This window comes from Temnothorax nylanderi, unplaced genomic scaffold (assembly GCF_030848795.1).
Source record: "Temnothorax nylanderi isolate EJ_2023f unplaced genomic scaffold, tnyl_v1.0 TNYL_tig0556_pilon, whole genome shotgun sequence".
Taxonomy (NCBI): Eukaryota; Metazoa; Arthropoda; class Insecta; order Hymenoptera; family Formicidae; genus Temnothorax; species Temnothorax nylanderi.
This window is the reverse complement of record NW_027249618.1, coordinates 21569-35764: the sequence shown is the minus strand read 5'-3', so window position 1 is coordinate 35764 and position 14196 is coordinate 21569. Positions and strand designations below refer to the sequence as shown.

At 30.6% G+C, this 14196-nt stretch overlaps 1 protein-coding gene across 2 annotated transcripts; it reads right to left on the bottom strand.

Moving 5' to 3' along the window:
* Nucleotides 1-3748: 3748 nt before the first annotated feature.
* On the bottom strand, nucleotides 3749-13125 carry LOC139783901 (uncharacterized). Of its 2 annotated transcripts, XM_071723062.1 has the most exons (8): nucleotides 12874-13125; nucleotides 12633-12798; nucleotides 10852-11132; nucleotides 10185-10472; nucleotides 9818-10100; nucleotides 6119-6553; nucleotides 3998-4251; nucleotides 3749-3882 (listed from the first exon to the last, which is right to left on the bottom strand). In XM_071723062.1, exons 2-7 carry the CDS (start codon nucleotides 12726-12728, stop codon nucleotides 4003-4005), a joined length of 1632 nt encoding a protein of 543 aa, XP_071579163.1. In that variant the 5' UTR covers nucleotides 12729-12798; nucleotides 12874-13125; the 3' UTR covers nucleotides 3749-3882; nucleotides 3998-4002. The 2 variants fall into 2 exon arrangements, with proteins under 2 accessions (XP_071579163.1, XP_071579161.1); XM_071723060.1 differs by having other exon boundaries at nucleotides 12633-13125.
* Nucleotides 13126-14196: the final 1071 nt, after the last annotated feature.

Below are 14196 nucleotides of genomic sequence, written 5' to 3'. Positions count from 1 at the left end.
TTGTCATACGACAATTATTTCGTAAATTTATACATACTTTTTCGTAAGTTTGACCTTGGCTTTTATGTATTGTCAAAGCTTCGGCGGGCGTGATGGGAAATTGTTGTCTTACGATTTGATATCCCATTCTTTCATTAATGTTTAATACGACAGAAAGTGATGATATAGGAACCAAACACTTTTCCATAGAATTTTCATTAATATACTTTACGTATGGTCTCCGTTGTTCCATACCAATTCTATTATTATTGAAATCTAGCCATATTTTAATTGGTTCTTCTGTACCTTGTTTAAACGTTATGTTTTTCAATATGCCACAAGCTCCGTTAACTAGGCCATCTTCAACATTTATATTAGTAACTATCATGTATTTAATACCTATTTTTAATACTACTTTGTAAGCCAAGCCACCACATTCTGTTCTTTTTTTTTAACGACGTTAGTAATTTATTTCTCAATTTACTGCTAACTTTTCCTAAAACTGTGTCTTTGGCTATACATTCATAAGCTGTACCATCTTTTAAATTAATTTTAAATTGATTAAAACTATCTACTGAACGATTATCAGCATATAATCTGATTGTATCTTTTGGAACATTTTCCTCTGACGTTTCTCTGGATTTAATTAATGCAATATTATTTTCAGACATTGTTCCTCTCACAAGATTGTTAAGAGTTTCAATAAATGTTTTATCTTCTTTTTGTCTCATTATTTCTGTCAACTCAAAATAATCAAATTTATTCCATAGAACATTTTCTGAAAATAAGCTTAACATGCACGATTTTGGGCATAAATATATTGAAGTATCCATAACCGGTGGTAATTGATAAAGATCGCCGACCATTAGGACAGAAACTCCACCAAAACTTGTATTACGACCCATTATTTGTCTTAATCTTGTATCGATCCGACTAAACATTGTACTACCCACCATCGATATTTCATCTATAATACCTCGGTTGCCTCGGTTGCTCTAACTTCTGCAAATATTGAGTTTTGAATTTTTTTTAGAAATGTCCGTGGTTGATATAACTTTTGCAAATTTTGAAATAGTGGGCTATTTAATTTTATTATATTCTTCAGTCTTTTCTACCCCTATTTCATATTTAATACTTTAAGATTAGGTTGATTATCGGTATATCTAATAATCGGTAAAAAGGTTTTTTCTTTATAAAATTTTGAATTTTTTGAGGATCGGTGAAGGGATTACTGAAGAATCTCCCTCCCTCTCTCTCTTCTTCTCCCTCTCCCCCCCCCCTCTCTCTCTCTCTCTCCTCTTTTAATTATATTTTTCAGAATCAAAGAGAGGAAGAGATAAAACAGGTAATAAAATATGAAGAGAATCAAACAGAGGAAGAGATAAAACAGGAAGAGATAAAACAGAAAAATACTATAATAAAGGATAAACATGACAAAAACGACAAAGGTAAAAGAAAGAGCATGTAAATTTAATAAACTAAAATTTGGATTAAAAAAAATAAATAAATAAATTGTAAAATTTTATAGAATATGAAAATAATTAATCAAATGGAGAAAAAGATGAAACAGAAAAATGATATAATAGATGAAAAAAAAACAAATTTGCGAAAACGTAAAAACGACAGTGAAAACGACGATAAAAATGAAAAAACTAAAATTTTGAAAAATATATAAATAAATTTTCGATCGACAGAAAGTGACTACAGAGTATTATTTTTTCAATGCGATCTCTCGACATTTTTAGAAATTAAGTTGCAAGTAGCTTTCAAAAAATTGTAATAATATGTGTAGAGGAAAGTACCCGAATTTTTATGAGATTTTTAACATTTATAATTTTATAAGATAAACGCTCGACACTCGGTCAACTTCGCAAAGTTTAAACATCGATTTCATACCTTCTTAAACCAATCTTCCTTGAATGATACTCTATCGATTAAAAAAAAAAACAGCCCGATATCTCAACATTTGTGGAAGTTAGAACAACAACAAACATTTCTAAAAAAATTCAAAATGTTTTTAAAAAAGAACCCCTTTACCGATCATCGCCAAATTCAATACCAACCTTCCTTGAACGATACTCTATCAATTAAAAAAAAAAAACAGCCCGATATCTCAATATTTGCGGAAGTTAGAGCAACCACGGACATTTCTAAAAAAATTCAAAATTTTTTTAAAAAAGAACCCCTTTACCGATCATCGCCAAATTCAATACCAACATTCCTTGAATAATACTCTATCGATTAAAAAAAAAACAGCCCGATATCTCAATATTTGCGGAAGTTAGAGCAACCACGGACATTTCTAAAAAAATTCAAAAATTTTTTTAAAAAGAACCCCTTTACCGATCATCGCCAAATTCAATACCAACCTTCCTTGAATGATATTCTATCGATTAAAAAAAAAACAGCCCGATATCTCAATATTTGCGGAAGTTAGAGCAATCACGGACATTAAATCTGCACATACACACATACAGACATGCAATTTTAATACGATATTTCGACATTTTAGAACACTCTGAACATATTGGCATCAAAAACTCAAAAACCAATCTCTTCGTTGGTTTCTTCTATCCCTATTTCATATATAAATCATTTGAATTTGGTTGATTAGACCCAACTTAAACGCAATCAAAGGTTCATATACGAAATTCACGAAAACAAAGCTTCCTCTATGAGGAAGCAAAAGATATTCTAAAATGAAGTTTTATTAAGCAAAAGCACATTCAGGTTGATAGGATAAGCAGTATTGCGTGTAGCGAGAGATGGCGCAGCAATCGAACAAGGACAGATGCCTCTCGTTAGACAAGGACAGATATAGATATATAACATAGAAAACAGGATTAGAAATGTTGACATTACCGACGTCGAGGAAGTTCGGCCTTCGCTATAGGATCCCCTTAATACTTAATGTCAAATAAAATTTTAACAGTTCTCATTTCTATAATTATATAATATTATACCTATTATATAATATTGGGTTTGTTTCTTTTAGCTGCACTAGCTGAACTGGGTCACACTGATGCAGTAAATTAAAGTGAAACAGAATATACTTGTCTCACTCTAACTTATTGCACCAGTTCAGTCTAGTTCAGCCAGTGCAGCTAAAAGAAACAGACGGATTATGTAACATTTGATTAAAGTATTAAACTCTAAGTATATCTAGTAAAGATATATAACAAATTTTTCAGATAAAAATTATTTTATTTTGTAAGATTTGTACAATGATTTACACACGTGTAAACAGGTTTCAAATCATTTGTTTTCTAAAGATATTTCAAAATTAGTAGTTTCTTAAATAAAATATTTATTTTTTAATATTATTATAGAGCATTTTTATGACAGATTAATAATATGTTTGAAGTAGAAAGGTCTGATTCTAATTATTTGTTCATGATATTTCATTATTTATTTTTCTAATAAAGTTACTTATTATATAACACGCACATACAAACTATGTATTTATTTTAAGCCAGATATATTATTCTGTTTGAAATATCATAGTTAAAAAATGGCTTTAAAGAATGATTGTATATATTTTAGAAATTGCAACATAGATACTTCATAAAGCAACTTTTGTGCAAAGGACTTCTTCAAACTCTACTAATTAAAAAAATATTTACATGTTAACACTTATACCAAACATATTGTAACTTTCTTTCTGTAAAATATTAAAATATTAGAATAGCTATAATCTGCCCTTACCTGCCCTATCTTTTGTATATAATGCCTTTATTTTCAATTTTATATCTAAGTGGCTCCCTTTAAATATTTTTATCTAATTTATATTCTTCTTTGGATATTAAAATTGAGTCATTTATGTTACATATTTATACATAACTTTGTTAATGTCTCTATCAATAATATATTTATCACAGTAGTATGTTATTACAAACTTTTGATCTGAAAGAATTTTTGTGTATTTTTGTTAATATAAAAAATAAATACAGTAAAGATGACATATAATAGACTTAATAAGCATATGATTAAAATACATAATATAAATTGGTTAACTAACCTGATTTAATCATCCCATTCATCATCGTCGGTAGTATCACTAGTGGATTCTTCGCTTTCACTATGAATTGCACGAGATCGTTCAGCCAGAGCTCTAGATAATGCGTCGGCCAAACCACCACGAAGTGCAGGTACTGTATTAGATTTTGCTTCATTTCGAACAGGTTTCAGTTCAATGCCTTCACGTATCTGTCGTAGCAAGTCTCCCCTTGAATCCTCAACTAATGCTGGTTTGATCTCTGTCTTATCAACTTTCTATAAAGTAAAATATCTATCAAATCATGTTTCTGATATAGTTAAGACTAAGATTGAGATTGTTTCATTTCTTTTTTTTCAATTAATTAGCTTGAAAGATTTGTATATTTGTTCAGATAAAAATAATTAGATTTTTCCTCATTATTTTTTCCTTTTCTTTCTTCTCCTTCTTTCACCGTTTATTTTTCTACCTTATTTTTCCATTTTCTATATTATACATATATTTAAACGTATTTACTAAACTAAATACTAAAAATATTAAAGAACAGAAAGTTAATGCTTTCTTCTTTCATTTTTATATACAATAGAGTCCGAGAACAGCATAATTTTAATTATATTATTCTATTCTCATTTAACATACAATATTTCGGAATTAGTATAGTATTTCACTAAGTAAGTTATTATATAATTTTAATATTTGTTTAAAATGTACTTTTTTTCTTTAATCTTTAGGAAACAAAAATTTATAAAAGATTAAAAGTATAGAAATAGAATTCTAATCTTATCTCTCGTTATCACAACAGAAATCAATCTTTTTGAGTATTTTATGATGTCAGAAATTTCTTATAAAGAATTAAAGTATGACATTATTCATATAATCTACACACTTACATTTGTAAGTTTTGATAGTCCAATGATAAAACAAAATGATATTGTACATTTGATTGAAGTATAAATATAAAACAAATTAATTAAAATTAAAAAATGTTACAACAATATAATTAGAGATTATAATTATCTTAGAAAACATGAAGAACAAAATTCCATATAGAAGTGAAAGAATTTTAATTCCACAATCCTAATTTTACAGTAACATGAAATTAAAAATAAAATAAATATTTATTGCTATATACTTGGTTTCTGGTAAAGTGTAGATACTCTTATACATACTACACAATGCATAGACAAGATGCATACAGCATCACATATTACATCTATGGACAACGATTTGTCCTATACTAGACTTTTAAAGTAAGTCTGAAAGATATCCATCCTGTCCTATCTAGTAGATTTATATACAGAGTTTACCAAAAGTATGAAAATCCCTTAATTTTACGAAAACTATGCATTTTACAAAAAAATGTTTTAGACAAAACTTGTAGGGTTTAAAAAGATCTATTTACTGATCTTACCAGTTTGACCTTAGATGGCGTCGTTAAGGTCAAGTCAGGGTCATAGACAAAATTTGAATTTTTTAAATTTGACGTATTTTTTATTGCATATTCTTGTACCCCTTGTCAATATATTTTCGGCTCTCAGTGTACACACACACACATATATATATACACACACACACACACACACACACACACACACACACACACACACACACACACATACGCACACACACACACGCACGTATACGTACGCACGCACGCACACGTACACACGCACACACACACGCGCACATACACACACGCATGCATGCACACACGCATACACACACGCACACACACACACAACACACACACACACACACACACACACACACACACACACACACACACATACACACACACATATACACACACTCACACATATGTATATAAAATATACACATATACATGAATCTACTAGATGGAACGGGATAGGTATTTTTCGGACTTGCTTCACTAGTTTGACATGGGATGAATCGTTGTCTATGGATGTACAGTATCACATATTACATATACCTACATCAATTCTATAATAAAGATTAAAATACAAAGATCTAAAAAATTAGAAAAATAGCATTTTTATACATATAATTACGTTTATGTAATTTTAGTATAAAAGAGAAAATGCAAAAGAAAAAAATTAATAAATTTTTGTAAAACAAATTGATTCTCAGTCAAAAATATCATAGATCACTCATGTTTGTACATACCCTTAAAATTGTACCGCTTCTAATAGATTCCATGAGCATTGGTCTAAGATCTGTGATTGAGTCTTCATTATTGTTATTAGTAACATTTGTGCTGTTGGGGCTACTCAAGTCTGATAAAGGTGGCAGAGGTGGTGGTGCAGGAATGTTTGTACTAATTTTCGAAGGAGCTCGAACTGGAGCTGAAGCTAGAGCTGGAGCTGGAGCTGGACCTGGAGCTTGAGCTTGAGGTGGAGGTGGAGGTGGAGGTGGCGGAAGAGCCGGTGCCGATGTTATAGTTGGTGGAGGTGGTCTTGATGGTAAGATTCTGTGTACTGGTGGAATATTGGACGAAACATTTAAAGGTACACTCGGAGGTAGGCTAGATGGCACACTTGGTAATGCAGAAGATGTGCTAAAACGATTTGGAGGTAAAGGCGGAGCAATACGTGTTTGATGCTGAAACACAATATAGCGTTTTTATTGTTATATATACAATTATATATTATTTTAATATTATATTTTAATGCTATATATAATATTAGTATTTTAAATTTATTAATGTAATATATATAAAACTATGTAAAAAGCTATATATCATAAAAAATAAGATTATATATGTTAGGCTCAAAAATAGAAAATGTTCACTGAGCGAAAAAACCACAACGCGTTCTGGCATATTCAAAAAGGCCACAATGCAAAATTTGTATCGTGGAACTTTCAAAAACGCTTACAACGCGTTCTGGCAATGTAAAAATGCCAGAACGTGTTGTGGATGTTTATTGATACAGCCATGACGCAATGTGGATGTTTTTGATAGAAATAAAATTATAAAGATAAATTAACAGTTAGCCTTATGTAGGCTAACTGTTAATTTTCTTTATAATTTAGTTTCTTTATAATTTTATTTTTATCACATCGTGTCATGGCTGTATCAATAAGCGTCCACAACGCATTGTGGCATTTTCACACTGCTAGAACGCGTTGTGAGCATTTTTGACACGAATTTCGCATTGTGGCCTTTTTGGATATGTCAGAACGCGTTGTAATCGGTTTTTTCGCTCAGTGAGCGTTTTTGGTCTTTGTGCTTGACATATATATATATATATATATATATATATATATATATATATATATACATATATATATATATATATATATATATATATATATATATATATATATATACACACATACATACATATATACATACATACATATATACGTACATACATACGTACATACATACATACATATACAGGGTGTCCCATTTTAACTTGGACAGCAAAATATCTCAAAAACTAAGCTCCACATACAAAAATGTTTCAGACAAAAGTTGTATGGTTTCAAGGGGGACATAAGATGGTACCATTGGTTTGACCTTGGATGGTCGTTTAAAGCTCACGTAAACGACACCTTTAATTTCTTAAATGGAAACCCCTATTTTTCAATGCATATTCTTGTAGCTAATCTCGAGAACTTTTCAAAACACTATAATAAAGTATTTTTTCATTAAGAACTTTTGGAATTATGAGGCTTGAAAGTTCTAGTATTTTGACATAAAATACAAAATATCTTGTAAAACATTAAGTTTTCGGTAATGTTACCTTAATACTTTTATGCACAGAATAATGAGACGAATCAATTGGTATGAAAAAAGGCACAGTTCCTTTAAGAAAAAATATGTAATTTGCAACACGCATCTGCATACTTTTTCTTAAAAGCAACTATGTCTTTTTTTCATACCAATTGATTCGTCTCATTATTCTGTGCATAAAAGTATTAAGGTAACATTACCGAAAACTTAATGTTTTACAAGATATTTTGTAATTTTTGTCAAAATACTAGAACTTTCAAGCCTCATAATTCCAAAAGTTCTTAACGAAAAAATACTTTATTATAGTGTTTTGAAAAGCTCTCGAGATTAGCTACAAGAATATGCATTGAAAAATAGGGGTTTCCATTTAAGAAATTAAAGGTGTCGTTTATGTGAGCTTTAAACGACCATCCAAGGTCAAACCAATGGTACCATCTTATGTCCCCCTTGAAACCATACAACTTTTATCTGAAACATTTTTGTATGTGGAGCTTAGTTTTTGAGATATTTTGCTGTCCAAGTTAAAATGGGACACCCTGTATATATGTACAATATATATTTATAGGACCATTTTAATTAATCCACGTGATTATCCCAAATTATTTGTTATTCGGAAAAATGTTTCAAATAGAACTAACTCTATTTTGAGGGGGTCATCTTATGATGAACACAAATCTTGCCTAGTGGAGGTGTATGAGATTTCAAGGTAACCTTTGTTTTTTTAAATAAAACTCTATTTTTTATTTTATCACCTTTTTCTATTAATCAATTTGAATAACTTTTGTTTGAAACATGTTTTTATTTGCTTAATATTTTTTTAGATATTCTAGGAAAATTTGGTAAATTCAATATTTAACTTATGATATCTTGATAATTGTTTATTGGAGGGAAAAATAATACAGAACTTTTTGACTTAATTTGGTTTCAAGAATATGCTGCTGCGATAGTGCCCCTACTTTTATAAACACTTATATACGTTATAATGTAATTTATACAATATTCTATTTTTGGACACTATTGCAACAGCATATTCTTAAGACCAAATCAAGTCAAAAAGTCCTGTACCACTTTTCACTCCAACAAACAATTACAAGATATCGTAAGCTAAATATTGAAAAATTTACTGAATTTTTCTTGAATATCTAAAAAAATATTAGACAAATAAAAAAGTGTTTCAGACGAAGGTTGTTCAAAAATTGATTAATAGAAAAAGTGATAAAATAAAATAAAGGGTTCCTAAAAAAGTCATTTAAAAAAACAAAGATTACCTTTAAATCTCAGAAGCATCTCCACTAGACAAGATTTGTGACCATCATAAGATGTCCCCCTCAAAATAAAGTAAGTTCTATTCTAAATATTTTTTTCGAATAACGAATAGTTTAGGAGATAATCGCGAGATTAATTAAAATGGCCTACCTTGTATAGAAGTATAAATTAAGTTTATGATTTAAAGATTAAAGATATTAATCTAGTATAATCTACTAAAAATATTTTTATTTTATGTAATAAAATTATGTAATAAAATTTTCAATATAAGATATTAATATTTATAATCTTTATAATATATGTATTAACCCTAGTTTGCCATATTCGATCCAGTGGACCGCTGAACGTTTGTCAGTTTTCTAGTTTTCACATAACATAATTTTCTAGTTTCCTTACAATTTAGTTTAAACTAAAATCATTTTCTAAACTTGATATTATCATAAATCTAATTTAGACTATGTATTTCCAATTCCTATATCACAAGCTCAAAAATATTAATTAGATTGAAAATAACAATACAACAAAGTTGAGCGATCTCACGGACTGGTTTGTGACAAATTAAGGACTCGAAAATAAGTGTAACTAGCCAGAGTTAATATTCTAAAAATATTATTTGAAAAGTTTTTATAAAAGAAATACAACTATATATAAAATTTTTGCGATCAATAACATTTATTTTAATAATATAATAATAAATTCCTTTATTATATCCAATATTTTTATTTTATTATAAATTTTATAGAAAATTATAATTTGTTTAATAAAATTTATACTTATTGTTTATATAGTAAAAAACAAAAATGTTAGTTAATAAAGCTATTAATTAACATTAATATTACCAATATCAGAATAAAACTCACAGGTATTGTTCGTGCTGGAACAGGTGGAGGATATTCCTGCCTCTGTGGCAGTGCAGGAGGCTGATTACTATCTTTAGCATTAACCAATGGCCGAATATCTTCTTGCACTGCACTCATACCTCCGTTCCTTTCAATGAAATCATAAATAAACTTCCGAGTACCTTTATCTTGGAGTTCATATTCCGAAACACCAGCATTATTAAAAAATTGTTGTAATTGTGAATCTACAGAATCTAATTCTAAACCTTTGTTATTAACATCCCATCCTAAGTGTGCCACATGTCTGCAAAGAGATAAAAGTAATATTCATGTACGGTGTTTAAATAACTAATAAACATATAATGCAAAATAAAATTTGAATCTATACCTGAAATTAGAAGGGAGGCTAATATCATCCTTAGTCAACTTGCGCTTAAGATCTTGTTCACTTTTTTTCTTTTTAGTTTTATACATTGAACTGCTAGAAGCACTTCTATTAACACCAACTGTAGCAGGCGCACCATTTGACAAATTACCTGATGGACCTGATGTGACACTAAAGGATGATATGCTACTTTGATTCTTCCAAGGCAAAGTACTACTAGCTTGCATTTCTTTTGCTTTCCTTTCTTGCCTTCTTTGACGTTTAGCATTTAATTTTCCAAGAAGTATATTTCTATTAAAAAAATATAAATATAAGAAAGTAATTATTTCTATAAATCATTCCTTATATATTTTTATAATTAACCTGACGTACTTGTAATAAAACCTTTGTTCACTTTTATTCATATTAAATTCATGTAAAGCCTAGTCATGCAGTTGTGTATAAGTCTACATGACTAGGCTTCATATCACATTCATTTTACGACTGTTTATTAACTGTCAAGAGAAAAGGATGGTTTTTGGAAAATTTTATAAGTGTGTTAAAGCGCTAAAGTGTTTTTTCATCCAAATATCTTATTATTTGACACGCAAGAATTCTCAGCGTGCCATTTCTCGCCTCTAACGTCATGACCTCACATGACGACAGCAAATATCCAGAAGCCTTAACATACCTTAATGTAATAGCTTCGGTTTCGCTTGCAAAATTAAATGCAGCCATACAATCTTCTGCCTCAAATGTATGAAAATATGACATTGGCGCTTTATAATCCATTGAATTATAGATTTCATGTTCCCATAACATTATCTTCCTTTGCAAACAATATAATCGCAAAAAGAAACTGCGTCTTGGATTATCTCTTATCAAGGTAATAATACCTGTATTCTTTTTAATCCAATCTTTATGTAAGGGAGCTTCAGTCAAATACAATTGTATAACACCAGCTGCTAAACACTAAAACAGCAATACAAACAAGCAATATAAAAAATATGTATGAGGTATGGACAAAAAGTTCATGAACTCTGTAAAATCTGATATGGCAACAGTGGTCAAACATCAATATTGCAGGTATGCAGCAGCATGTTTATACTATGTTCAGCAACAATTGTGTCTTATTTGAATAAGTATGTTGTTGTCAGCAGCTCTTTGTGTAGTAGTGTGTTAGGACACGCGGTCGATTTTTAAATTATCATGGAGAACAAATAACGAATAAACATTAAGTTTCTCCTGAAGTTTCTCCTTGGTGTTTGAACAAGTTCGAGCACGCTCATAACATTTTTGTCAATACATAAAATCGAAGGTCCTGTGTCTCTCAACCACTTAACCCACTTAAAAATAGTAGAACATAAAGTAGACTCACCGTACACCATCTTTAACATTTCATGAATTTTGGTACTATTTTTACTAAGTTTCACGAGATTTTATGTTTATTATGTTTTTTTATTTCTCTATTAATTTTAATCTCGGTTTAACTTACTTTTTATCTTCTTCTAATTTTCAGAACTAAGAAAAGATAAAAAGTAAGTTAAACCGAGATTAAAGTTAATCTACGTTGGTAGAAATAAACATTAGTTGCTCTTCATAATTTAAAAATCGACTACGTGTTTAATACACTACTATACAAAGAGCTACTGACAGATATGCATTCAAAGACACAATTGTAACTGAACATGGTATAAACGTGCTGCTACATACCTGCAATATTAAAGTTCGACCACTATTGTCACATCGGATTTTATGTCAGAGTTCACTAACTTTTTGTCCATACCTCATATACATAATAGTTTAAATTATAAAAACAATATAAAAAATAAATTTCTAATTAATTAAAATTATCTTATAATTATATAAACAATTGTCTTGATAAAAAATGTTAAATGTCCTGTAATGTCCTTTACTTAAGTAAGTAAAATTATATACAAGTTATAATTACTTCTTTAATATATTATAACATCATTCCATTATATTTCAATATAAAATATTTTATAATATTGATATGCATTTACTGCTTATACAAATTTATATAAATACAAAGTTTGAGTATTCATAAGTAATGTATTATTGTACATATATAAATTAAAAAAAATAAATTATATTTTTGGATTTATATAAACAATAAAATAAAATAATAGAACTACGTTATATTATTAATCGTAACTAAAAAAAACTAAATTTTTTTCAATGTATGAAATGATTTCTCTCATTTCCTTAGTACACTAAATTATTTAAAATTACATTTTTACTACAAATTAACTATATGCATTTTTATAAATATATGGCTATGTATCTCTTCAGTTTTTTTTTATATTGTTATTCTAACTATTAATGTTATTATAGGCCTGTGTTATTAAAACTATTCATCAATTGAACCATGTTGAATCAATAGATCAATATCAAGATATTCGTAACGACGACACTGATAATTACGCGAAAAGTTTTCCTAAAAAATATTACCTGGCATCGATTCCCTATCAGCTGAAAGACTTGTTCATTTTCCTCCGGTTTTAGGAGTATTGTGCCCCTATGCTTGTCCGTATTGCCTGACTTCATTTTATCGTCAAACTAGGTTAGGATCGTCACGCAGGTATTACTCAATCTAAGGCCGCTCCTCTTTTCGCACCTAAAGCGTTTCTTTCATCATCATTACATCAACGTATGTTGTTGATCTATCGCCCATTCGCATAATCGCACATACAGCGACGATACAGCCTCGGCAAAGAGAAAAGACAGAAGACGAGAGATCCAAATATGCATATATTATTCACGTAAGTTTTGAATCAACTAAACTCTCCTTGACTTTTTATACTCTTCGATGACAAATACTCTCACGTCGATATATAAATCCAAGAGAAACTCTCGACTCCACTCGACTCAAGATAACGATGACATTTCTCATCCATCCGGTTCAACGTTCCGCATTTCTGCGTTTCTTCATGTGACGCATTCTCACCAACGACACCAACCCACCATGCGGAATGAGGGTAAAATCACACGATACGGGAATCAGTATGCGGACAGAGGATGCGTGATTCGAACAGCCAATCAGCGCGGGATAGAAAAATGCGGAAGAGCGCTGATTGGCTGTTCGAATCACGCATCCTCTGTCCCGCATGCTGATTCCCGTATTGTGTGATTTCACCCTTATGCCCGTATCAGACTACGGATTGGGATTGAGATTGGATTGAAATTTGACCAATCAGAGCAAAGTTTACTAAACTTGAGATCAATTTTCTCTGTTCTAATTGATTAAATTTCAATCCTATCTCAATCCCAGTCCGTAGTCTGATACGGACTTTAAAGGTTATTCTACATAGAAGTCGTAGTCGTGAGTTGTAAGAAATTGACCAATCACATTCGAAGTTGAAGAGAATATTCAATCTGTGATTGGTCAATTTCTTACAACTCACGACTACGACTTCTATGTAGAATAAGGGTAAAGCCCCGGACACACACTTTTTCGTAACAGTAACAGTAGAGTTTCGACCAATCGCGTTGCTCGATTCGGGAACGTACGGCCGTACGTTCCCGAATCGAGCAACGCGATAGGTCGAAATCCTACTGTTACTGTTACGAAAAAGTGTGTGTGGCCAGCTTAAGGGGATGCTAAAGCCGTCTGTAATCCCGACACTTGTTTTAACCTCAACTTGCGAAAACATTCGCTTTATATAAAAATTCTACAATGTATTGTTATAAAAAGACTGTGGCATGCCCTGCGGATTACATCCAAAAATACGATACCGTTGTCAGAATTAGGTTTAGACTCTAAACAAAAAAATTTACTGTGAAAAAGCATTATTGCAAACTTACACTTAAAGGCCAAGGCACGGGACGGAGCTCGGATCCCCGGGACCGGCGCGAGAACGCCGATCGGTTCACCTCGCCCAGGCCCGGCACGTCAGCCAAACCCGCTTCCCGACCAAGTCCGACACGCCCCGCTCCTCAGAGCCAATCCTTATTCCGAAGTTACGGATCCAATTTGCCGACTTCCCTTAAGCCGTGATCAGACTACGGATTAGGA